This window comes from Anopheles darlingi, chromosome 3 (assembly GCF_943734745.1).
Source record: "Anopheles darlingi chromosome 3, idAnoDarlMG_H_01, whole genome shotgun sequence".
NCBI lineage: Eukaryota > Metazoa > Arthropoda > Insecta > Diptera > Culicidae > Anopheles > Anopheles darlingi.
In genome coordinates, this window is record NC_064875.1 from 54,892,042 (window position 1) to 54,916,269 (window position 24,228).

The 24,228-nt window shown below is 52.1% G+C and overlaps 5 protein-coding genes across 7 annotated transcripts; 3 read left to right on the forward strand and 2 right to left on the reverse strand.

Annotated features, from left to right (window-relative positions):
* Window positions 1-9,342: 9,342 nt before the first annotated feature.
* LOC125955012 (pancreatic triacylglycerol lipase-like) lies at window positions 9,343-19,170 on the forward strand. Its single transcript, XM_049685822.1, has 7 exons — window positions 9,343-9,469; window positions 10,526-10,867; window positions 15,058-15,200; window positions 16,400-17,275; window positions 17,379-17,594; window positions 17,673-18,006; window positions 18,106-19,170. Exons 3-7 carry the CDS (start codon window positions 15,071-15,073, stop codon window positions 18,209-18,211), a joined length of 1,662 nt encoding a protein of 553 aa, XP_049541779.1. The 5' UTR covers window positions 9,343-9,469; window positions 10,526-10,867; window positions 15,058-15,070; the 3' UTR covers window positions 18,212-19,170.
* A 97-nt stretch (window positions 19,171-19,267) lies between these two features.
* LOC125955064 (uncharacterized) lies at window positions 19,268-20,487 on the reverse strand. The gene is made up of 2 exons (XM_049685912.1): window positions 20,255-20,487; window positions 19,268-20,188 (listed from the first exon to the last, which is right to left on the reverse strand). Exons 1-2 carry the CDS (start codon window positions 20,267-20,269, stop codon window positions 19,304-19,306), a joined length of 900 nt encoding a protein of 299 aa, XP_049541869.1. The 5' UTR covers window positions 20,270-20,487; the 3' UTR covers window positions 19,268-19,303.
* An 86-nt stretch (window positions 20,488-20,573) lies between these two features.
* On the forward strand, window positions 20,574-21,747 carry LOC125955077 (probable U2 small nuclear ribonucleoprotein A'). Of its 3 annotated transcripts, none has more exons than XM_049685930.1 (4): window positions 20,574-20,728; window positions 20,801-20,948; window positions 21,018-21,550; window positions 21,623-21,747. In XM_049685930.1, the coding sequence occupies exons 1-4, from the start codon at window positions 20,647-20,649 to the stop codon at window positions 21,646-21,648; spliced, it is 789 nt and encodes a 262-aa protein (XP_049541887.1). In that variant the 5' UTR covers window positions 20,574-20,646; the 3' UTR covers window positions 21,649-21,747. The 3 variants fall into 3 exon arrangements, with proteins under 3 accessions (XP_049541887.1, XP_049541889.1, XP_049541886.1); XM_049685932.1 differs by having other exon boundaries at window positions 21,018-21,508; XM_049685929.1 differs by having other exon boundaries at window positions 21,018-21,741.
* A 21-nt stretch (window positions 21,748-21,768) lies between these two features.
* On the reverse strand, window positions 21,769-22,639 carry LOC125955074 (serine/threonine-protein kinase Nek5-like). Its single transcript, XM_049685927.1, has 2 exons — window positions 22,572-22,639; window positions 21,769-22,519 (listed from the first exon to the last, which is right to left on the reverse strand). Exons 1-2 carry the CDS (start codon window positions 22,637-22,639, stop codon window positions 21,769-21,771), a joined length of 819 nt encoding a protein of 272 aa, XP_049541884.1.
* A 157-nt stretch (window positions 22,640-22,796) lies between these two features.
* LOC125955071 (eukaryotic translation initiation factor 3 subunit G) lies at window positions 22,797-24,157 on the forward strand. Its single transcript, XM_049685923.1, has 3 exons — window positions 22,797-22,911; window positions 23,108-23,577; window positions 23,660-24,157. The coding sequence occupies exons 2-3, from the start codon at window positions 23,127-23,129 to the stop codon at window positions 24,022-24,024; spliced, it is 816 nt and encodes a 271-aa protein (XP_049541880.1). The 5' UTR covers window positions 22,797-22,911; window positions 23,108-23,126; the 3' UTR covers window positions 24,025-24,157.
* Window positions 24,158-24,228: the final 71 nt, after the last annotated feature.

The following is a 24,228-nucleotide window of genomic DNA, read 5'->3' on the forward strand; positions in this document are numbered from 1 at the left end:
CAAAGGAGTGAACCGCGTCCGCACGTACCGATGGCCCGATTTGGGGTGTTGGCTGGTGCCGGCATTCGTGAAGTTCGTGGTCGTCGTCGATCAGGGGGCCATCATTAGCATTCGATTGTTGATCGTGCACAATTATGAGTGGTGCCGAAGGACAACCATGGCCATGACGCTGGCGATGGGACACCAGACGTCGAACGTCGTGTTCGGGGGCGATAGAACCTTCCAGTGGCCGCGGTGCCACCAGAGGTCAAATGTAAATCTTCGAACCAACGGAGCACCGGGGACGTTGGCTACAATTTCTCTTTCACTTTCGTCGGCATGTTTTTTTTTTTCATTTGCTTAGTTTTCTCTCTCTCTCTCTCTCTCTCTCTCTCTTAATGTACTCCTCAGCATCACGGGCCATTCCTGTGGCTTCTGCGACCGCGGGATCACTGCAGCCATGGACGCTGGTCATGCTCCGGCTTCGGCAGACTCCGGCAACTCCCAGCCACCGGCGATCGGTATGGCGTAATTCTGTTTACATAATTATTGGTCCAACCACCAGACCGGGCCAGACCGCGAGCTAGCGACCGCCCCAGTGGTCACATCGCGGACAGTAATACCACCTTTGGGTTCTTGGCTCTGGGTTTGCCTCTTGATCCCCCCCTTCAAGATGTCCTCCAGTCACCGTGGCCTGTGTGTGTCGCTGTGGTCACCGGTGCCCGTAACAGGCCGTAACAGTCGGGGTCCAAGTAGGCCTGGTGTGTGGTTTTGCATCTCGACCAGACTCCGGCCCCGTTGGTTGATCGGTCACAGTCGCCTGGGTTTCCTTTGTAATTTGGTTCGAGAAATCGAGATGCTCGAGCGTCAACATGCCGATTAGGGGGTTGCGGGGCGACCCGGTTGGATATTTTTAGCCCCGGTGATATGAGCCCCTGATGACACACACACAAAAACGGGGGGAGAGCCGCCGATATACGGGGCTTACAAACGGGTTCACTCGTTGGCTAGGAAAAGCCAGGAAGGATCATGCATGAAACATTAGCTGGAGGGTGGTACGTGCTGGCGTACACGAGGGGCGGGCACACGATCCACGAGTTCTTTGTCAGTTCTGCTCTCAGGTGTGGCGCCATTCAGCGTTGGGCTTTGAATGATTATCCAATCGAGACGCCAGACGCCAGACGTAACTTTGAGGCCCTCTTTCTCTCGACGTTTGTGTCACGAGCGCGCCACGAGAATACCCCGGAGCCACGGTGTGCCACACGCCCCCGGGGGGGCCGTGGCCTAACCCGCATTCAAACTCTCTTTTACCCCTCCCGCCACGCTGACGATGATGATGATGATGTTCCTTCTGCGCAGCAATGATGGTGAATGGTGGAGATGAGAAATGGTTTTCTTTTTTTTTTTGGCGGAGGAAACGAGTCGCCGCGAGTCAGTCCAACAGTGATAATTATGCTTCATCCTGGTGGGGGGCGACGCCTTCCCGGACCCGGAAATGCAATGTTGTTGCTGTTGCTTGTAACAAACCCCTCTGTCGCTGCTGTCCAGCCTTGCTAATTGCTTCCAACTCTTTCAAACACAACATTGACGTCCATCTTGTCCGTCCATCCGTCCGTCCAGCCATTTGGATGCCAAGATGCACTTTCTCCTGACTGACTGACAGCGGTGTTGTTGTCGCTGGACATAGTCGTACAGCGCAGACAGGCACGCTGCAAGAGTAATAGAGTGAGAGCGCGCGCGAGGAGCGAGGATTTGTGAGCGATTACTTCGCATAATCGCTTCATAAAATAAAATCAACTCGCAACACGTATAACAGCGCCGGTGCCGGTGTATTTCAAGCGATCAAGCGATCGTCACGCCTTCGCAGTCCCGGGGCTTATCCTGGCCGGTCTAGCTTACGTCTTACGAAAGTGAGTTCGGAACTCTCGCGACCGCGTCGCGTAGGGCAGGCATGTTACATACGTACGTACGTACGTACGTACGTTTGTAGGCATGCATTTCTGCGAAATGCTTTTGTCCAGCTTCCAGATTTCCATCGCCCTTGCTTGGAATTCGCGATTCTCCCTCCACTCGCCCTCCTCTCCTCTCGTTTCAACTCTGGAGATGTTTTTCTTTCTTCTTTTTTTTACTAATTCAATCAAGCGCCGCGCGAATCCACCGAGCGTTGAGTAAGTGACGCCGTTATGTCATTGGCGGGGCCCGGTGGGGTGCCGGGGCCACTTACTCAGCAATAGTATCTCCCGCAGCGCATGGGAGCGCCAGGACCAGGCATCCTAGAGGGCATCATCTCGCACCCGACCACACGGGGCGCTCATTAGTATTAGATGGCATCTCGTGGTGGTCGTGGTGCCCATTTGTCTTATGATCTCTTGAGATGTTTTGGTCCAGATTGGCCTTTGGGGTTGCGGGTTATGGCGTTCCATCCTTCAATCGGCAAACCTTCCTTTTCCTACCATTAAGTTCCTCGCTTTCCTCATCTCCTCTTTTTCTGCATCTTCTGCGACGCAATTGAGGAAGTACCTTCACCGACTGCGGTACTATGATCAGGTACTGTGACCAAGTACCCGCATCAGTGGAAGGTCACCTGTGGCGACAACTCCCGACAAACTGGTTCCTCGCAGGGGTTTCGAGAATGGGAGCGCCAGGAAAGAAGAATAAGGTCATCTTCTTGCAGCAGCAGCATCATCATCATTATCATCAGGCCATCGCGAAAGGAAGTCCTGCGATGCCGGCGATCTTGAGAAAGGTTAGTGACGCTGCGACAGCACCAAAACACTTTCCGGGTGTTGTTTTTTCGCTTTACGCTTGGTTTGGTCCGATCTTGGGCTCTGTTTTGTCCCCAGGAGAGTGAATGTATTGTGGACGGCATCGCGCCAGCATCGCCACTGGACGCCATTGGACTGAGCAGCGCGATGAACTGAATACAGCACTCAGTGGTTGGTAATTAAATTACGAGCACAACGTGCGTGCGTGCCTGTATGTGTGAGCGAGAGAGAGAGAGAGAGAGAGAGAGAAAGGCAATGCTGGCCCCGCATATAATCGGTCGATGTGAGGCGATCCGGTCCGGTTTCAACCAGTACACCGCTTCCGACCGCTCGCCAAGGGTTCAGGGAGGGTGTCAGACGCTAATATGCATTCGTCCTTGCGAATGTTTTAAAAAAGGCAATTTTCATCCCCTCTCTCCCCGACGTCGCCTCGTTGCCGTTTGGTACTGCACTGCTGCTGCTGCTGCTGCGGGGCCGGTTTATGGTTGTTGGAGTGCATGCAGCAGCATAGCATGGCAACGGTGTGCCATGTGGATGCTGCTGTTGCTCTTGCTGCTACTAGTGCTGCTGGACAATAAGAAAAACACGTTAATCAGGGCACTCTCGGGGAAGGGTGCAGTGGTTGACGGTGGTATTGACGTAGTACTAGTCAGTAAACACACCGACACACACACAGTCAGTCTAGTCAGTGCAGTTAGCCTTCATTGCGTCTCAGGCTTCTCAGGTTCTGCCACTCGGCACATTCTTCTTCTTCTGCTGCTGCTGCCACTTGTTGTTGATCGCCACCGATCAGCTAATGGATGTCAGCGAGGGCCGAGGTCCCTTCGAGGCGCCACATTATTATTAGAACGGACAGCGGACAGCGGACCGTCTCACAGCAACAACAACGATTCCGGCTTTCATCGTTCCGGCCATTCCGAGTGACCTTCACTTCCGAGCCCTGGTCCCGCGCGTTTGCGCACGTAAATGGTGGAGCAAAAAATCCCTTTTTGTGCCTCAAAGAAGGTGCCTTAATTGCCTAATTATGCGTTGGTTTAAGCTCTATTAGAACAGAGTTCAATTAGAGAGAGAGAGAGAGACCGAAGAGAAGAGGGATTTATTTGATGTGTCTGAAATGCTTAAAATGGTTGAAAAGATCTTTTTTTCTCTCCTGCCCCGAATGATCTCACCATCGTTTAGGATTAAACACAAGAAAACCAGTCTCCGTGGATAACAACCTGTTTCGGTTCGCCAATCCGGTGGAATATTCCCCTAGGAGTAGACACGCAGGCAGCCATTTTTGCGACATTCAAAACAAGAATAAATTAGCAATTTTTATCCAACGATACAGCGCCAGAAACATGGCTCGTGTATATTCCCGGAATACGGCCCGCAAAAGGAAACGATTTCCACCCCCCCTCCCCCCCCTAAAGGCCACCCACGAAACGGTACGAAATGGCGAACGATTGGCCAACCGCATGCGATCGATGCATCGCTGCTTGCGTTCGTTCTCCGTTCTACGCTGCGTTACACTTCCCCCGAGGAAAACAAAAACCCCCGGTTAAGCGATGGATTGCCAACACTGGCGGCAGATTGCGCACCAGACTCGAACTTTACCCAAAAAGTCATGTCTGGTTCCCTCCGTTGGGCAAGTGCACCACCACCACCACCATGACGCGGGTGCGCGATTTACGGATAAAGAAATTCGCAGGTTCGTCGCTTGCGCGCAGGAACGAGTTTTTTGTTTTTTATTTTTGCGCACACACGTACGATCGATCGCTAGCACCACGCAAAGAGAGAGAGAGAGAGGTGAGAGTGAGAACGCAGAGTGGCCGTGCAATTGCAACTGCAAACTGCAAACTGCAGGCGCCCCACGGACACATTAACGGACACGATCAGATTCCGTGGTTCGCTTCTCGGTCGGTCGGTCGGTCGGTGGCGAAAAAAGGAAAATGGTGGCTGCTTATGCCGATTGCTAGCGTGCCTTTGCTCTCGAACCGCAAGGATCATTTCGATCTACGCCGTCGCCGTCGTCGTCTACGAACGAGGAAGTGAAATCGTAATGTAGCGATAGAGAGGGAGAAAGAGAGAGAAAGAGAGAGAGAGATTAGGAGAACCTTTGGCCACCTTTTGATGGGTGAGGGGGCTGGCTTTGGTCTTACCTCCAGCCGCCATTGCTCCCCGTCTAAGTGAGAGGCCGTCTCCTTGGTGCTGCTGCTGCTGCGAAGGAAAAGGATTTACATAACGCCTTGGCGCGCGCGTTCGCGCACCCGCGACATACTTTTGCCCCCCGGGAGCCTGCCAGCTTTTGGTCAGCTGGAAGAGCTGGAGAAGAGCCGTCCGGGAGGCAAGCTAGCTGGCTGGCTGGCTGGCTGGCAGTGGATCTAACTCCTTCTCTTCTCCTCTCTTCTCTTCTTTTCTCTTCTCTCTGCTGTTTCTCTCTCTGTTTTTGGCCGTTTTTGTTTTGCTCACCTCCTTTGGCGCGCGCTGCTGGCGAATTGGGGCACGAAAGTAGACTGGCGCACCAAAGTCAGTCCCAGCTGGGTCGCGTATGCGCGAAAAGGAAAGGTCGTTCCAGGTCCAGGTCCAGGTCCAGGTCCGATTGGCGCCATCGAGTCCGACCTGACCTAACTATCGATTTCTCGCCTCGCCTCGCTCCGGCGGGGATCATGAAGCAATTTCTGTTCCATGTGGCGACGGCCCATGTGGGGATGGTCGGGAACACGAACGACATAACCTCATCTAAACGATCGACGCTAGAGTGAGCTTTGTGGGGGGTTTTCGGGATTCGGCGCTGGATGGATTGAAAAGACAATAACAAGGAAATGACGCCACCAGCTGCTAGCACGTTAGCACCGATGTGCGGCCAACGAGACGAAACGAACTCCGTCCGTCGAACCGTCGGACCATCCAACCGGGGGACCTGCACCAACCAAAGGACTAGTGCGCCTGGCTGTATGGCGCACCTCCTCGAACAGCATAACACGGGCATCATCATCATCGTCATCAGCATCACTTCACTTCATGATCAACAATCAGATGGAGCAGCTTGCGAGTGGCGTTAGCTGAAGGTAGCTGACCTCCCCACCACGCCATCTGCACGCTCTGTGACATTGCGCAAGACCGGCTGCGCTGACAGTGGAATGGTCGCGATAACGGTGGACCATGACGTGCCGTCGCCGTGTGCTGGTGCTGGTGATGGCTGTTCATTTGTCGCGATGATTTTAAGCAGCAGCAGAGGCAGCAGCAGCAGCATATCTATCTATATGCTGCACGAGCGTCAAGCTTCCACCAGCATCGGGCAGGATTTGGTTTGGAAGAAGATTCGGCCAAGCGGTAGACAGAGGTCTTGTCGCTCTTTCTCTCTCTCTCTCTCTCTGTTGTTGTCTTTCGTCACGTTTCGTTATCCCCCGGTGGCCCGCGAGCGATTCATTTTTAACCATTTTTACCCAACACAACATAAACTGCTTCTGGTTCTTGCTTAATCCGACGGTTAACCATCCACGGCGTTGCCTCTGCTGCTGCTAGAAGTGGTCGTCGGTCGTCGTCGTCGTCGACACCAAACCGGACGATGCCGCTTGGAGCTTTGCTTGCGTCGAGTCGAGAGCGTGTGTTCTCGAACGCGGCGGCGAATGGATTGCGCGATCGCGCCTATTTGGGTTCAGCGCGCCCAACATCAACAACAACAACACAAGCAACAACAGCAACAAGTAGCCACCCCTCGTTATCGATGGCTTTTGAGTATTATTCGGCCATGTTTTCAGCATTCCAACCCAAACGACGCAGACGACCACGCAAACGACGAGGCAACGGCATGACGAAAGATGCATGAGCAGAAGAGCGTGAGGAAGAGAGCTCGGGGTCGGTGAAGTTCGAAGTGCAACAGTGGACCGGCTTGGAACCGCCGCGCGAGTCACGTGAAGGAGATATTACTATCCGCCGTTTGGTGCCGTTTGTTCTGCGGCGCTCGGATCTCGATGGACGCGCCGCGCAATTCGCCAAGCAATTGAGTGCCCGGGCCACTCGTTGCACCCTTGGTTGGTTAAACTTGTTTTTCTTTCACTTCACACGAGCTCTCCTTTTCTGGTTGGTTGGCTCCCCCTCCCCGCCCCCCCTCCCCGACTCGCTACTCGACACTCGAATACACACTCGACAAAGGTGTAATGAGCGATCGGATTGGATAGTAGTTGCTGGTTGTGTGCATGCCGCCGATTGGTATGCAGACTTCTGGAAAATTCTCTCTCGTGCCTCTCGCCTTGAGGTCCGCTTTTCGGAAAGGGCCCTGGAAGCTTCCGAGAAAAAAAACAAACAAACAAAAAACGGGTGAAATCGAAAAGCCCCGATTAGCGGCTCGCAGCTTCTAGAACCAATGGCAAAGGTAGTGGTTGCCGAAGGCAAAGGTAGGTGGTTTCCGGACCGTGGGCAAGGTTGACAAGACACCGTGCGGCCACACACACACACACACACGAATACACACAAACACAAGGAGCGAGCAAGGATTGATAAAACTTTCAACCGAAAACCGATTTGATAGAACCGGTAAACCGGAGTCCAAGGTTACCGTTACACGCGCTAAGAACATTCGTGAAGGTTCGTCGTCCATGCATTCGTTGAAAGACTATCAAACAATGCAACAATTGGGACTTCTCTCTCTCTCTCTCTCTCTCTGTTGGCATGTTGGTATGTGGATTCTCGTCTGAATTCAATTTGATATCCAATTTCCTCCGACAGACCGTGACGCAGGATCCGGAATAAAAACATTCACCGTTTGGTTTTCGTGTAAATGTCATATTAAACTACAACTTGTCAAGAATGTTTTATCGGGAATCGACATATATTTCATAAAAAAATATATTTATCAAATTAATTTCCGGAAGGCATGTATTCAAAAATGCATCGTCTGAGATACACAAATAGATCCTGTTTATCAGAATAACCGTTTTTTCCAATGCTTTTACAGTTTTTTTATGTTTCAAGTTTTCATTATATTTTCAGTTTTTCATTTTCTGTAGCATTTCGCAAGTGATGGGGCGTGAAGGTATGATGGTTTTATTATATTGCTTAAAAAATTAGATTAACATACTAAAAAAATATTCAAAATTAGTTGAGCAAAAGAAATTATCAATACTCGATAGGACTTCGTGACAAATAGGTTGTCGATAATGTGGCGAAAATATCAAGGAATTTTGAAACGTAAATTGAAGGAAAACGCTTCCAATTACCGAGATGCATTGAGCCGTGCATGAAACGCGATTAATTTAAAAACAATTTGCCAGTTTTGCTTCGATTGATTTAAAACTTTTATACTTTTATAAATACTCTTGAAAAGATAATTCATTCCCCAAACAATGTCACTAAAAAAAAAATAATACGTAAGCTCTCCGTTAAGAGCCATTCCTGGATAGCGGTCGTCAGCCTGTGCCGTCGACTTAGAAATAGATAGGATCCCAACTTCTTGGAATTGCCGGACTCGATCAAACTGGATTTAATGCAGGGGAAAATCCCAACCAGTAAACGCCATGTTACGATCGGTCCACTTTGGCTTTGGCCAGCCAGGAATGCATTTCCAAAATGAATTCATATTCCCATCCCCGGACAGAAAAAATGTAAATCCCCGGCATCGACCAACAAAGACGAATTCGAGTTGTCGTCGCCGTCGCCGTCGCCGTCGCCGTCGCCGTGGTGCGCGTCGCGCGTCGCTGCATCTTTTCACTTTCACATTAGCATACGTCTAGGAGGGGTGCGGTGGCGTGTGCGAAGGGGTTTACATCCAAATCTTCGGTCTTCATAATCAGCCGCCAGAATCACCCGCCAGTAGCCAGCGAAGGCCACATGCCACCGACCATCGATCGGGCCGGTGCGCGGGGGGGGTCCGGTTGAAAGTGGTTGACTTTGATCTTCTTTAAGCATTAGGACATGAGGCACACGATCAGCCCCGTGTGTGTGTCTGTGTGTTTGAAGATGTGTGCACGGAGGAAATCAGCAAGTTAAATTTGGAATCCACGAGCCACGAGGCACGAGGCTCGGTAGCGCGAGTTTATGTTTTGTTACGCCAAGAGCTTGAACGATTCTACCGTAGCAGGTGACATTAGGCAACACGGCGGAGGGGGGCTTGACATGGTAGGGTTTATCAGGCCCCTCAGGCCGCACCCCACGACCGCAGCAGAAACCCGTATGGGAATCGTATGTCAAATCGAACGCCTTGATACTTCTGCTTGACGGACACACGGCTCCCCATCGCTGAGCCCAATTCCCAAACGGATCCGTTATGGAGCTGCATAAGTGACATTCAAAGCCGAATGCATGCATCCGTCGCTGCGCTGGTATTGTGCATATCAATGACATCTACTGCTGCTGCTGCTGCTGTTGCTGCTGCTGCTGTTGCTGCCCGCACTAGTGGACCGCGGGCACTCAGTCTATACTACTCGATATCGAGGTGAGAGAAGCGCCGAGAAGGATTACTTCGCTTCACGTTGCTGGAGTAAAGGTGCAGCTCCCACCACCAGCGTGCCAGCGATCTTCGTCGCATCGCGACACACGGTGAGAGTGAGTTCCACCTTCCACCAAGAGCGGTGCACTCACGGGCACGATCACCGGGTCTAGTAGCTATCTAGCGCACCGACAACCGGTCGTGATCGTGACTCGATCGCAGCAAGCCAACCAGTGCAAACGTGTTGTTCGCCGAGTATCTGCCGAGCCGTCGCCACCGCCGAACGGGAAGCGTTGCGTGCGTTCACCGACCGTGGGTAGGTTTGCGTGAAGTGACCGAAACACCTGACCTGACGCGCCGATCAGCGGTGCAGCAGCGTGCTTTCGCTACCTTTTTAGTGATCGGACCAGAAATAGACGGTGAAAACAGCGGAATCGATTGGTGTTAATTTCATTCGTCCCGCTGCCGTCCGCGTCGAGGTTAATGAATTCACATTCCCCGAGCGAATTGACCGCGAGAAACCCAAAAGAAAAAAATCCCGGGACCGAAAACCATCGTGTGCTAATTCCCGGGCACGATTCGGAGTGTCCTTCGCTTCGTCGGTTTTGCAAACCTTGGTACAAACAACGTTTGCAAAACAAACAAACAAGCAGCGGGGAAATGTTGCTAATCGTGTGGCCAGCACGCAAAACATTAATTAACGGATTAACTTCTCGGCAAGAAAGTTTGGAACGCGCCGTGCGCGGTGCATCTCGTCGTCGATGATCGTTCGTTCGTTCGTTCGCAACCACCGTGACCACCACCAGCACCACCATAGCCCCCCGAAAAACCAATACCAAAACACGACGCAAATCCAATTTGGAACTCCGAGTTCGAGTTCTCCCCTTAAGGGTCTTACGAACGCGGGCCGCGGTACGCAGGTGCGGCTGACGAGAAGGCGTTGAGTGTGTTGCAAGTGAACAACAGCAAAAATGTCGAAACATTTCTCCAAACGCCATCATCGCCGTCGATCGTTCGTCGATCGTTCGTTCGTTCGTTCGTTCGTTGATAGTGGTTGTTGTTGTTAGTGTGACTGGCGTGCGCACACACGTTCGTAATGTACCCTTCTTCGCTGAGTAATGGCACAAGCACTTCAGATTTGTAGGGGCAAGCTGGAGTCGAGAGAGAGAAAGAGAGAGAGAGAGAGAGAGAGAGAGAGAGAGAGAGAGAGGCCAGGCCAGTGTGCGTAATTATGTCTCGTGCGTCCTATGCCTAACGCCAGCAACCACCGGGGACCGCACCGCATCCAACATAAATCGTTTTACAACCCTTGTTACAACCTTTCACTCTCTCTATCTCACTCTCTCTCTCCTTCTCTTCCACTTTCTTTTAGTTCCAGGAAGTTTGAATGTAAAGAAAGCCGAAGTACCGGGAGCTGCGGTTGTTTGCTGCACTCAGCGGTCCGGTCCCTGCAGGAAAGAAGTGCTACTATTTCCATCCTAAAACACTCCCCCCGTGTGTGTGTGTGTGCTGTGCATGTGTTGTTATCAAAGTGTCCTAGACCTAGTGTTGGTGGTTTTATGTGATATCCGGCAGGAGTAGAAGAGAAAAAACAATTCCCACCCCCGCGGTAAAAATCGAAGAATTCGTAAAAAGGCTCAGTTCAACTACGACAAAGAGGGCTTCTACGTAACTCCAGTGAGAATCCAGTGATTTGATGCATAGTTTCTTAAACGTAAGTATCACGTACATGGAAGCAAGGGGAGCATGGCATGAGTGCTGTGGCTGTATCATGTCTGTGTTTGAACGGCGGTTTCGATCTACCACCGGAGCACACAAACCCCATCTCGGCTGAATTGCTGGATTTAATTTCACTTTCAATTACGAGGCGCGACGAGCCTCTCTCTCTCTCTCAGCTCAGCTGCTTGTCTACGCTCGGCCACAGACCGTTTCTGGGTGCTGGAACTGGAACTGTGGCGGCCGTTCGTACGTAACCGTTTGTTTACCTTTCGTGTACTGACGAGATGAGAGGCTTGGCAAGGCTTAGGCCTGGGCATGCTGCAGCAGCAGCAGCTGCTACCTTTGGGTGCCAACCAGATCATCGAGATGCATTCAAGTGATCGCATCGAAGACATAAGCGCCACTGAACCGCGTGTGTGTGCGCGTGTGTGTGTACGCATCACATTAACCACCGCCTCGTTGGATGCGCGTCATTTAAGAACCGTCAATACGCTCATTATTCGGTATTCGATTCTTCTCGAAACTCGATGCACGGTACTGGTATTGGTGGATTGATCATAAATCAAATATTGTTTGGAGATCGTCGGCCGCTCGCTGGTCGGTCGGTCGATCGGTTGGCTCGAGTGCCGGTCTTCGTGCACGCCAATTAGCCAGCCAGCCAACCAGTCAGCGGAATGGCGGAACGCGCTGCGAATTCGAAAACAAGTTGCTGGGCGGCCTGCCTGGTGCTGGTGTGTTGTTGTTGGGACATGTTGAAATGTTGAAGGAAACGAAAAAAGAACGTCGAAGGCTAGAGCACACACCTATCGACTCATCGCTCGGTCTGCGTGTCTGCGTGTGTGTGTGTGTGTGTGTGTGTGTGTGTGTGTGTGTGTGTCACTACTTGTCACGGAATGTCTATGACAGTCGCTGGAAGGTGGGGTCCAACTGACCGGACAAGTATTTTGGCGGATTTGCACGCCATCACCGCCAACCGGTCCATGCTACGTGTTCATGTGAGTGTGTGTGTGTGGAACAGAGAAGTGTGCATCGGACCGGATTCTGCCTCCCCGGAGCCCCCCGGAGCGCAATGCTGCTGCCCCCGGGAATCGGCGGAAGGAAATGAAAAATCGCAAAAGCGCTCACCTTCCCCCCGGGGACGGATGGAGTTCCCCTAGGTCCCGCTGGCGCTTGGCCACTTTGTTGCCTGGAAGAGGAACAAGAGAGAGAGAGTCTAATGAAGGGGCCAAACGATACACGGAAGGTAGTAGTAGAAACGGTTCCGTGCGCCTAATGATGGAGCGATGGAGATTAATGCAATCATCATCATCATCATCATCATCTGCATGTCGCAGCATCGCCGCAGCATCGGCATGCACCGGCCGCTTCAAGGACACACCAGGTCTTACATAACCGGCCGTGTCATCATGCAAACTATGGATGGATATGCATCTGGAAGGATCCACACAGCGCGCGTGAGAGAAAGAGAGATGCTCTCCATGCCAAGGAATGTTTCGCAAGCGCATCCCCAAACGAACACAATGACCACGGAGACGACGATGGCGGAATATTTACCGGCAACTTTCATTGTGAATCGCGAGCGATCGCCAGCGACAAGGGGGCGCGTTTGTTACACATTTCAAGGTAGCAAACGGAGTGTGATGATGATGAAGGGTATGACGGTACGCCACGGTCCAGCTGCTCGCTCGCTCGCTCACTGTGCAGGACCTTATCCGATCCGATCTGTGTCAGTGCGACAGCCAGCCAACCGACCCCCCTGTTCAACGACCTAGGACGTCGGTCAATAGGCTCTTACCGTTAGTAGGTGGTTCTCTCGCGGACACCTTTAACCTGCTTTTCAGACCCCGGCAGGCAAGGCGTGCAGGATGATATAACCCCGCCTAAAGCCTAAACGGGCACGTGCGCCGTGGCCAACACTTGTAGCCGTAGACTCCCCGGCATCGATCATCCAAAGAGGGTGGAGGCGGGTTGTTGTTGTTGTTGTTGTTGTGGAGGGTGCTCCGCTTTTTTGCTGTTGCGCCTTCGAGTTCGAGCCACCGTTTCTTTTCTGTTTTGATCCATTTTTGCCCCCATTCTTCACTTGCCAGCCCGTCGCCTTTTTCTCTCTGTTTGGTTCTCCCTTTTTGGCTGCTCTCTCTTTCTTTCTTTCTTTCTTTCTCTCTCGCTCGATCATTACGGTTGCATTTTCTCACCCAGTCGATCGATCGATTGCCGATTTGTGTGTTTGTTCGTGTGTTTGTGCAGCGACTTTTTGTTTGGTTTTTGTTTTGCTCGCGCGATGCAGCCTTTAGCAGCAGCAGCAGCAGCAGCAGCACCAGGCGCAGCATTATGTCAGCTACGATTGCACATCTCTCTGTGTGTATTATGAATCCACCACTCTCCTAGCCCCCTCCAGGAGGTGGCACAGCAGCTAACCGCGCACAAAGCACGGCTACTTGCAGAGGCTTGAATTGAAGCGAAGAAGAAGAAAAAATGGAACCGCGCATCGGTGAGATCGGCGTTCAACAACAAAATTGCGAATAAAAAGAAAGGGTTCGTCACCTAAAACGCATACACCACTCGCGCAGGTCTTTCGTAACAACGTTCAAAAACGCCGCCACCGTGGTGTTCCTATCTTTTGCTCACAACACGCTACACACACAGCGTACATGATTTATGCTACTAAATCCGACGACCGGCACCTAATTCGCGGGACTTTTCCGCATTTCGATCGACGATCGGAAGCAAATTAAACATTTTTGTTCGCTTTCCTCCACCGCTCCACCAAAGCAAGGCAGGGGCAGGGGGGTCGGGTGTTGTTTGGCATTATTTAATTACGCATGGGGTCTGTCCGGGTACCAGCGCCAGCCATGGCTCTTGACTTTCTTACCAGCTCCTATCCGCCCTCCACACCCTCACGACGCGGCACAACTTTCTTTTTGAATGCTCTCGAAAACGAAAACGAAAGGGATAGTGACAGGGTAAGGGAGGGTGGCCGTTTGCGGCCAAACGGGCCGATTCCCGGGAATGTATGAGCTAAATTGGTGGTTGGCCTGATTTGGCCTCTCGCACCTGGGGGTTGTCAAACGTCAAAGTCTCGACGACGACGACGACGTTCTGCCGTGAGCATGAGGTAGTAGTGGGAATGATCGATGCAATGAGCACATCGGCCGTACATCTACAAGTACGCGACAGTGGGGTGCTTAGGGTGAGGGGGGGGGGGTGTCACAGAGCGGGGGGGGAGCCATTGCAGGGGGTAAATTTATAGCTTTCCCAATCGGACAAAGCGATCACGGTGAGTCACGTCGCTGTCGGTAGGCTTTTGGAAAACCATTTAAAACCCCCTCTCATCCACCTCCTGTCCCTCCCATCGATCCTCCAAAGTGTCATGCTGAAACGGTACTTACGGCACCACTCGCGGTCTGGTGCTTGCAGATTGCGAACGTTGAGAAGAAGAAGAAAAAAAACCGGGGGGAACCCAATTCAGTTCCCGCTCTCTAATTGAATAACTTTTCATCATCAAACACACACACACACACACACACGCAGACACAACGGCACTTGAGTAACACAAAAGGGTGGCCGATCTTATCGAAAGTCCTCGGCATGACGATGACGATCCAGGTGAAGTACTCTCACGAGGACCTTGGGGTTTGCCACGCAGTTAGTCAAAGCGTCCCCAACGCCGGTTGATTGCCGGTTGGTTTCCATGGCGATGGTCCGATCAAGTTGCCGCCAAGTTGTCAAGTTGTCGAACCAAAACATTCCGTTCGCTGCAAATGTGTGTTTACAATGTTGCCGGTCCCTCCCGGTCCACTGGTCCTGGTGAAAACCTGTCGACCTTTGAGCCCCGCCGATTCCGGCACTTTTAATCGCCGGCGAAGACGTGGAAACGTCTCACAAAACAACACAAAAAGTGATCGTTTATCGGTCGCTATGACGACGACGACGACGATGATGGCGATGACGCTGTCATGTGCTCGTGCATACTTCTCACGTAGACCCCTCCGCTGGCATTTCCTTATCTAGCACACCATTGGCAACGTCAACGGCACCACGCACGTCAATTCAAATGATTGGGACGCTCGTTCCTCGCTCGTCGGTCTAGCGGAATGTTAAGTGGAGGGCACTACTCCCCCTCGCCTGATCTCCCTTCTATATTCCATTGTTTCCTTCTTCTTCTTCTTCTGTTTCTTCTGGCTGCAGACACCCCAAAACGATGTTGGGCTTCGTCGCTTCATCATTGCTTGCTATAAGCATCATCTGCTCGGTGGATCCCGGTGCGGCTGGTCCCCTGGATGCGCTCAGCTGGGCCCGGATGGACAACATCAACCTGCCCTGGTTGCCATGTAAGTATGCTGAGGGTGTTTAAGCTCCGCCCCGTCCCGCAGTGTCGCCCATTGAGCGATGATTAGAATGGCGGCGCTCGATTGCGCGTACTTATCGCCATCGCCATGGCGACGGCTTCAGTCGGTCTCCGCTGAACTGCAAGGTCGCAGCGTAAGTGTGCCAGAGATTGTTCTGGTAGTCCGCAACCCACGACACCGATGGCCGTTATAGTGTTGTTCGCGCGGAGTGGCAATAATCTCGCTAATTACTCACCGGCGCGTTCGCGCGTGTGTGTGTGTGTGTGTATGCGTGTGTTGTCATCGGATCGCTCATCTTTGGGCCAAAAAATTATGGGGAAAGGGTCCTTCCCAAAAAAAAAACCCCCCGCTGATCGTTGCCTTGATCCCCCGTCCCGCTGCGACGTTACGTGCGATCCGAGCTTTTCTCGAGGTTTTTCTAATGCGCCCCCACTCCCCTCCCGTCTTCATGCGCTGGTCTGTTGCTCCATCTCGCAACAGAAGGCATCGAGATCGTCTGGCGATGGAGTTGGATAATCGTTCGCCGTGCTCGCCTTTCAAATGCTTTTACTTGTCCGCCCGGCCGGGCCTTTTGTGTGGTTACGGACACAAAGGAGCCTCGCGATCGAAACCGAAGCCCACCAGCCAGCCAGCCAGCCAGCCAGTCAGAGCGATGATGCATTCGCCTGGCAGGCGTGCATCATACACAACCATTGCATCTACCGCACGTCTGCCAACTCGAGCAAGAGTCCAATCAATCCCGTCCAGCGCAAGAGGACGTCCCCAAAAGCGGAGGTTAAGCGATCTCGATTGGAAATCAGATGCGCTCGATCATGCGGTCGATCGCCGGTCGGTCGAGCGAAGGTCGTTCACACACTTATTGATGATGATAATTTGTCTTGGATGGCTCGCTGGCTGGCTGGCTAGGGTGCGAGCCCCCAGCCCCTCCCCGGCAAAGTAGGTCATTCGATCTCTCGGAGGTTGGATCGCGGAATTGCGAGGCGGAGGGAGGGAAGGCGTTGCACGGTGTTACTCGGTTACGCGGGCCTCCACAACTCGTGCGAAATCCCATAATCGCGAGCGCGCGCGCGCGACCTTCACCGCGAGACGCGAGTACGCAAGCAGCTGACGATGTTTTCGATGTTTACGATGTTTTTGTTTTTTTGTCTTCTCCCCCTTTTTGCCCCATTTTCCCCGTCCAGATGAGAACATGACCCGGTGCTACGGTGAGCTCGGTTGCCTGAACATCACCAAGGAGTGGTACCATCTGATCTTCCGGCCGTTCAATGTGTTTCCGTTGCCCCGGAGCGTCATCAATACCCGTTTCATCCTGTACACCGAGCGTAACCCGACCGATGGGCAGCTGCTGCAGGCGGAGGTGAAGGAGACGCTCGTCAAGTCACACTTTAACGCGGACTGGCCCACGAAGTTCATCATCCACGGGTTCATCGATACGCCGCTGTCGAACTGGGTGTCGGAGATGCGGGATGAGCTGATAACGCGCGGATCGCTCAATGTGATCGTGGTGGATTGGGCCGGTGGATCGCTCCCATTGTACACGCAAGCCACCGCCAATACCCGGCTAGTGGGGCTCGAGATAGCGTACCTGATCAGGAAGCTGGAGGAGTACCTCGGTGCGAAACCGGAGGATGTTCATTTGATCGGCCATTCGCTTGGGGCGCATACGGCGGCGTACGCTGGGGAACGGATTCCGGGACTGGGGCGGATTACCGGGCTTGATCCGGCTGAACCGTACTTCCAGGGGATGGGTCCGATCGTACGGTTGGATCCGTCCGATGCAACGCTGGTCGATGTGATCCATACGGATGGGCGCAGCGTGTTCCGGTTGGAGATTCCGGGTTACGGTATGTCGCACGCCTGCGGTCATCTGGATTTCTATCCGAACAATGGCAAGGAGCAGCCGGGGTGTGCGTTGTCCCAGGAAGGAGCGGCCACGATACCGCTTACGCTTATCAAGGATGGTATTGAGGAGGCGTCGCGTGTGCTGCTCGCTTGTAACCACATCCGGGCGATCAAGCTGTTTATTGACAGCATCAACGGCAAGTGTCCTTACGTAGGTGAGTATTTGCGATACGGAAACCTCTCTTTTCAACAAGCTTTTTCAATTGCCGCTTTCCTTTTCTATTCCACGTCTCGCCCAAAAACAAAACAAAAAAACAGCTCATCGATGCCCATCGTATCAGCATTTCCTCAGCGGCAACTGCTTCAAGTGTACGTCCGGTAACTGCGCCCTCATGGGCTACCATGCATCGCTACCGATCACGACGGCCAAGCAGAACGTGTCCGAGAACGATGTCGTGATCGGTTCGAGCGTACCGGTGGCACCACAGCCCGGCAAGTACTTCCTTGCTACCGGTCGCGATTTTCCCTTCTGCCGTAAGTGTCCACCGGTTAGAGAAACGAGCCTGTTTTTCATCTCCCTAACACGGTGCGGTTGCTCTTTCCCCTTTCCAGAGCGTCACTATCGGTTTACGGTGGAGCTGGCAAAGCCGAAAGTGGCGGAACCGTGGGTACAGGGCCACCTGACGGCTGGCATTTTCTCCGAGCGCGGCGCCCTGCGGAACATCGATCTGACGCCCAAAGGAACGGCACGGTTGGAGCACGGTACCACGTACCAGGTGGTCGTGACCAATCCGCACGATCTGGGCGACCGTATCCGGAAGGTGGAGCTATCCTGGACGCACGATATGAACGTGCTGGAACCGACGACGCTCTGTCTGTTCTGGTGCAACAGCCATCTGTACGTAAAGTCGATACAGGTCGAAACGATGCAGATGCCATCACGAGAGTAAGTTCCTTATCCATTTTTTAGTCCTTGCTTTTATTTGTCCGACTACGACGTTCTAACAAAATGCGCCTCTTCGTGTTTTATATTTTTTTGAAACAGGAAACGGAACATTGAGTATTCCAACAAGCTGTGCGCGCCGAAGCGCGATTACGCCGACATTGCCAGCCGCGGGTCGTACTCGTTCTATGATAACTGCAAGCGATAGATGAGGGGAAGAGGCGTTGCCCATCGAGGCCCCTTTTTCCCACATGTGATTTCCGAATCGTTCGCCTTAGCTAAGAGCCACCCCGCCGCCGTAGCATCCTTGTTTGTTTTAGCGTAATTTAGTGTAAGGCGTGTAGGTTTAATACCGTGCGTGTACCGTAAGGAGCACTAGTAGTAGTGGCAATAGTCTCCACTATTGCTCCACTGCTCGTCGGGACCCCCCGACAACCGTAGAGTGTGATTGAGCTTCTATAGAGCGAGAAAGTGATCGCGTGAGCTTCTTGTTTCACTACCTCTTCCCTATTTCGTCGCGGCAGGATAGCTTCCGGACGAACTCGCATTTTTGTTTTGTTTCTCTTACAATGAGCTTTCACCTTCCAGACACGCACTAGGCCGATTTCCGATTTCTTTATACATTTCTATGAAATATTTGACATCGTTCTGCTGCCCTGCTCCTATCCCAGCCTTCATTAAACCCAAGGGTACTAGGTAGTACTAGGCAGTACTAGGAAAGGGAGGCAACACGTGAGTGGAATTTTGTGACACTGGGCGCGGTGGATGTGGTTAGCACCAAAGTGATATCATTCCCGACGAACGCGTCCCATCCCGTCCCCTGAAAAAGGTGAAGCGTTTAGGTAGTGTTTGTTCCGAGACGAGTTGGCGTGCTTTCTCTACTCCTCGGGAGCCATATATAGATAGATGTGTAAGCGACGTGCTGTAGGCAATGCTGTTGTTTTAATGACTTTTCATTCCAATGGAAACCCCACACATGGGGAGGGGTGGCCCGACGATGGCCGGGCGCCTTCCGTCGTCATTGTCCCGCTTCAGAGAACCAGGAGGAGGGTTTAGTTGCCGGTTATAATTATTTACCTTGTATGGCGAAAACCGTTATTGTGATACCTTATCAAAACTGAAAAGAGTGACTCGTAAATTAATACAATAAAATCGATACATTTATTTAGTAAGCGATACGCTATTGTGTGTGTTTCCTTTACTGTCCAATTTAATCTTCCGATGTTGTCCGTGGGTTTGTGCCCAAAAATTAATCAACGGCTGCGAGGGCACACACGCCCACACACACCGTCGGAGGCTGCTACAGCACGTCGTTCATGAGGGCATTCGCGAGATCGTTAAGTCCATGCGACAGGGCTAGTACGGCCGATGACATGTTGGTGAGCGCTTGGGCGATGGCATACTTGGAGTCTTCGATTTTCCGTTTCTTCATCACTGTCTCGAGCTTCTCACTATTGCGTTTCAGGTTTTCCTTTAATCGCTCCGGCTGGTGCTGGAGGGACTGCTTGGGGCGCAGAAACTCGCAGGTTTCCGCGTTAACCGTCGTCAGTTCCACGTATTCCGGCGTTTCCGCTGTGATGGTCGTGCCGACGCCAACGGTGGTGGTTAAGTTTTTTAGTTCCTCGATCGAAGGCTTGCGGATGTGCAGCTCGGTCGTGATGATTTGCGATGTGTTCGAATCGATGTCGGACTTGGTCGTGGTGTAGCCCGTCACATACTGTTCCTCTTCATCGAGCGGATCGTCGGTAAAGTCTTCGACCACAATTTCCTCCTTCTGCACCCCGGTATCCTCTGGGTAGTACTCTTCGCCTCCACTGAGCGATATGTCGACCGCGTTGTTGTGTTGATCTACCGCCTTCATCCACTGTTCGAGCACATCGTAGTTGCTGCTGGCTCGCAGGATGCGCACTTCCAGTGGCGTTGGCGGGACCTTGCGAGACCGTCCTTCCACCACGAGACGACACTTACGGCGCAGGTTAATGATAACGTCCGCCCAGTACTTGACCCATTTGGAGAGGGATTTCGAAGTGCCGCCCTCAATCCTGTTCAGGCGTGAGGTGGCCGCCGTCCAAAACCGGGAACGCTCTTTGCTGTCGTCCAGCTTCTCTAGCTTGTTATTTTGCTGATACTCTTCAAATATGCAGACGAGCTCCTCCTTCTGCATAGTCGACGCACTCTTGGGTTTCTGCTCGAAGCCGGAAGACCGAAAGGTGAGATAGGGTGCGAACTCGTCCCGGAATTCTTTACTTACATCCATCTCATCCATCTCAACCGTCCGGGAGGGGTGACGCGTCGCGTCCTTGTTTATCTGTCGAGGACGCGCGTGGGCTATGGCCGTTGCACTCTGACCACGAGGCGCTACGATGAGGGCTGGTCGTGAATCGCTTCGATTGCGCGCTTTTTGGCCACCGCTTTGAGGAGATCTTCGTGAGATGAGCTGGGGTTTGTTCAACTTCGCTTCGGACGCCTCACAAATTTTCTCACGCCAACAAAACGCCGAGCCCCAAACGTCAAAGCCAGCGTCAAACAGCGGCCCAAGCAGCGGAAACCCTGGCCCACACAGCAAAAAAGGAAGCCAGAAGGAAGCATAAACAATCGTGGAAAGCGTTTTCTTTGGATTTTGCACCGCTAATAAGGGGGAAAATGGTGAAACTTACGCCGGAGTTGATCAATCAATCCATGCAGTACATGAACCCGTGTCGCGACCGGGAACTGGATCTGCGAGGTAAGTGCGGCACCGGCCGCAAACCCGCGCGCATCCACAACCTCACCACAACCTAAAAACGCACTCCCGCAGGATACAAGATTCCGCAGATCGAGAATATGGGAGCCACCCTGGACCAGTTCGACACGATAGACTTCTCCGACAACGACATCCGCAAGCTGGACGGGTTCCCTCGCCTACCTCGACTAAAGTGTCTCTTGCTCAACAACAATCGCATTGTGTAAGCAGCGACCGCGGTTGCGTTCGGCGCGGAAAGCCGGTAATCATTATTTTCTTTCTCCGTTTGTAGACGAATAAGCGAGAACTTGCACGAATCGTTACCGAATCTGCAGAGCGTCATACTTACCGGGAACAATATCCAGGAGCTGGGCGATCTGGAACCGCTGACCAAGTTACCGCAGCTCGAAACGCTCAGCTTGCTGACGAACCCGGTCTCCACCAAGCAACACTATCGTGAGTACGTTGCGTTTCGGTTTCCTAGCCTAAGGCTTCTAGATTTCCGAAAGATTAAGCAGAAGGAGCGGGAAGCAGCCAATCAACTGTTTAAATCGAAGAAGGGCAAGGAAATGCACAAAGAGATCGTACGGAAAGCGAAGCAGGCATTGCCGGGCGTAACACCGAACGCCGGGATAACACCGGAGATGCAAACGATGCAAAACGCTACTCCGGCGGACATTCAAAAGATACGGGAAGCGATCAAACGGGCCACCAACCTGCACGAAGTCGAGCGGCTGACGCGGATGCTCCAGTCCGGTCAAATCAGCGGCGAGTTTCTGAACGGTAACCACCACAGCACTCTGCAGTCGTCGTCCGTTTCGGATGGTATTGAGCAAATGGAGGGTTTGAATTGAATTGTCTAACATAGTCCATTACTTCTTTTCCATTTCACACCAGGCAATAACGGTACAGAAGCTGATTAATACAAATAGGAACAGATACTACATGCTACATCTTTAATGTCGTTTGTGGTCGAGAAGTCGTATGATGAATAAAATAATGAAAATTGAGCTACAAAACAAAACCCCGAGGGATGGTCGACTTCAGCCTGTACGATGCAGCAAATGCTCAACGATGCGAAGTTGCAGTATATGTTCTAGGGTCCATCGCTTCCGTACGTCGATCTGAATCATCATATCACAGAGTGTCTGCAGTTCCTTCGAGTATCCATGGCGTGTGCAGTCGATTTGTGGCACGCGAAAACGTCCCTTGCTACCACCCTTTGTCATTCGTTCCAAAAATGGATGCTCTAGCATGCAAAGTTCATAGAAAATGATGCCTAAAGCCCACACATCGCTTTTGTAGTCATAGTCTCTTCCCTTCGCTACTTCCGGCGCCATGTATAGTGGCGTTCCAACTATAGTCCGATTGAGGTCTTCGTCGTGCATAATCTTGGAGATACCAAAATCGGCCAGCTTTAGACGATTGTCTGCGCAAATGAGCACGTTTTCCGGCTTCAGATCACGGTGGATAACGTTGCGCTGGTGTAGATATACCAGTCCATCAGCAATATCAGCAAACTTGGCCAGAATCAGGTGTTGATTAAGGAAGTCTCCTCCCGTGGCTCGCCGTTCAAGAAAAGTGCCCAAATTTCCTCGCTCCGCGTACTCTAGCACGATGTTCCAGCTGGATACCGTTTGGTAGTAGCCGAAGTATTGTATAATGCGTGGATGATAGATTTGCGATAGAATCGTGTGCTCTTTGAGCACCGCTTGATATGCGTAATCTGGGCTATCGTAAGGGATGCTTTTTATCACAAACAGCTCATCCCGGTGGCTCACCAGCGCTACGGAACTAGAGAGGTAGAGAGTTAGCGGGAAAAACCACGGTGACTTATTTTATTTACCTTCCAAAACATCCTTCAGCAAGGGGTTTTTCCAATTTTAAAGCATTCACGTCCAACAGGCAGTGCATTTTGATATTTTACCTCGAATTTTAGTTGAAAAACACTTTTCGTAACGGCACATTCGTTTTGCTCGCTGCCACTCACATACACCCAAAAACATTTCGTGTACGTACACGCGATGTTGTATGTTGTGTGCGTGTTGCCAGCTGTCATGTCAGATTGACAGCTCCTTCTTTGCGTTTTCTTCCTGCATCAACTCGGTCGATTCGGCTGACGATTTTTGTCTCGCAAAACGGTTTTGCGGACAATTTTCCCCCAATTTGTGGGTTATCAAGTGAAGGTAAGGCTTTTGCACGTGAAAAGCATCGAAAACCGAAGCCAGAACGCCCACGAGGGCTGTTTCCGGACGAGTGCATTTTTGTGGACACCACGCGTGTAGATGACGTATCACGGCGAGCGCCGGGCTGTCAATCCCTTCTCCCGGACCGGGGGAAGCAGGTTTTGCGTAAAATTAATCCTGGTAATTCTGCTTTTAGAGACATCAACTGCAAGGGAATGCCTGCGCTAGACGACATCAAGTCCTCCTGGGCCGATGAGGTCGAGTCCGATCCAGATGCGCTGCCACCGCCCACCGAGGTGATCGAAAACGGCCAGAAGATCGTGACCGAGTACAATTACAACAATGACGACAAGAAGGTGAAAGTTGTGCGCACCTACAAGATCACCAAGGTGGTCGTGCCTAAGAGTGTGGCCCGCAGGAAGAATCTGAAGAAGTTCGGCGATTCGGTGGCCGACCGGCCGGGACCGAACCCACAGACGACGATGGTCTCGGAAGACATCTTCATGCAGTTCGTGACCAACAAGGAGGAGGAGCAGAAGGCCGAGAGTGCGCTGGATTCCGTGAAGAACATTGCCAAGTGTCGTATCTGCGAGGGCGAGCATTGGTCCGTGCAGTGTCCGTACAAGGGTACCACGTACGACAAACCAGTGAAAGCGGCGGCTCCAGGTAAGATAGCGGTGCTCGGTAGAAATGATAACTCGGGAACCGTTCCTCGTAACACGTCCTCGTTTTTCTCTTTGATGCATAGCTCAACCGGAAACGACGTCCTCCAACAAACCGGGCAAGTATGTGCCTCCGCACATCAAGGAGAGCCAGGCGAAGGGTGGACTCGGTGGACCGATGCGTGGCCGTGACGATACGAGCGCCATCCGTATCTCGAATCTGTCGGAAGCGATGACGGAGGCCGATCTCGAGGAGCTGGTGAAGAAGTTTGGTCCGCACACGAAAATGTTTCTGTCCCGCGATAAGAGCACTGGCCTGTGCAAGGGTTTCGCCTACGTTCACTTCCGTTCCCGCCGTGATGCCGCCACCGCGATCGAGGTACTCAATGGTTATGGCTACGATCATCTCATTCTGAGCGTCGAATGGTCCAAGCCACAGAACCCGCAGTAAGATAACAGTAGCGGTATTTTCGGATTCTCGCCGCTTCATTAGCGGCACAGGGAATCTAAGGGTGAAGAGATGGAGAACACATGTTGCATGATAAAACTGGATAAAGTGGAAGGAGATAGTGAGAGGATGAGGAGGAGGAAGAAGAAAAGGAACTCTAAAGCGTCAAGTTATTTAACTTTATAGAAAGAAACACGAAATCGATTT

Bases quoted from the DNA above. Each gene is read 5' to 3' on its own strand.
- LOC125955012 (XM_049685822.1), top strand. From the start codon at position 15,071: ATGTTGGGCTTCGTCGCTTCATCATTGCTTGCTATAAGCATCATCTGC. The intron at 15,201-16,399 runs GTAAGTATGCTG...TTCCCCGTCCAG, and splicing joins CAACCTGCCCTGGTTGCCAT to ATGAGAACATGACCCGGTGC. The intron at 18,007-18,105 runs GTAAGTTCCTTA...TTTTTGAAACAG, and splicing joins ATGCAGATGCCATCACGAGA to GAAACGGAACATTGAGTATT.
- LOC125955077 (XM_049685929.1), top strand. From the start codon at position 20,647: ATGGTGAAACTTACGCCGGAGTTGATCAATCAATCCATGCAGTACATG. The intron at 20,729-20,800 runs GTAAGTGCGGCA...GCACTCCCGCAG, and splicing joins CCGGGAACTGGATCTGCGAG to GATACAAGATTCCGCAGATC. The intron at 20,949-21,017 runs GTAAGCAGCGAC...CTCCGTTTGTAG, and splicing joins CTCAACAACAATCGCATTGT to ACGAATAAGCGAGAACTTGC.
- LOC125955074 (XM_049685927.1), bottom strand. From the start codon at position 22,639: ATGCACTGCCTGTTGGACGTGAATGCTTTAAAATTGGAAAAACCCCTT. The intron at 22,520-22,571 runs GTAAATAAAATA...CTACCTCTCTAG, and splicing joins GCTGAAGGATGTTTTGGAAG to TTCCGTAGCGCTGGTGAGCC.
- LOC125955071 (XM_049685923.1), top strand. From the start codon at position 23,127: ATGCCTGCGCTAGACGACATCAAGTCCTCCTGGGCCGATGAGGTCGAG. The intron at 23,578-23,659 runs GTAAGATAGCGG...TTTGATGCATAG, and splicing joins AGTGAAAGCGGCGGCTCCAG to CTCAACCGGAAACGACGTCC.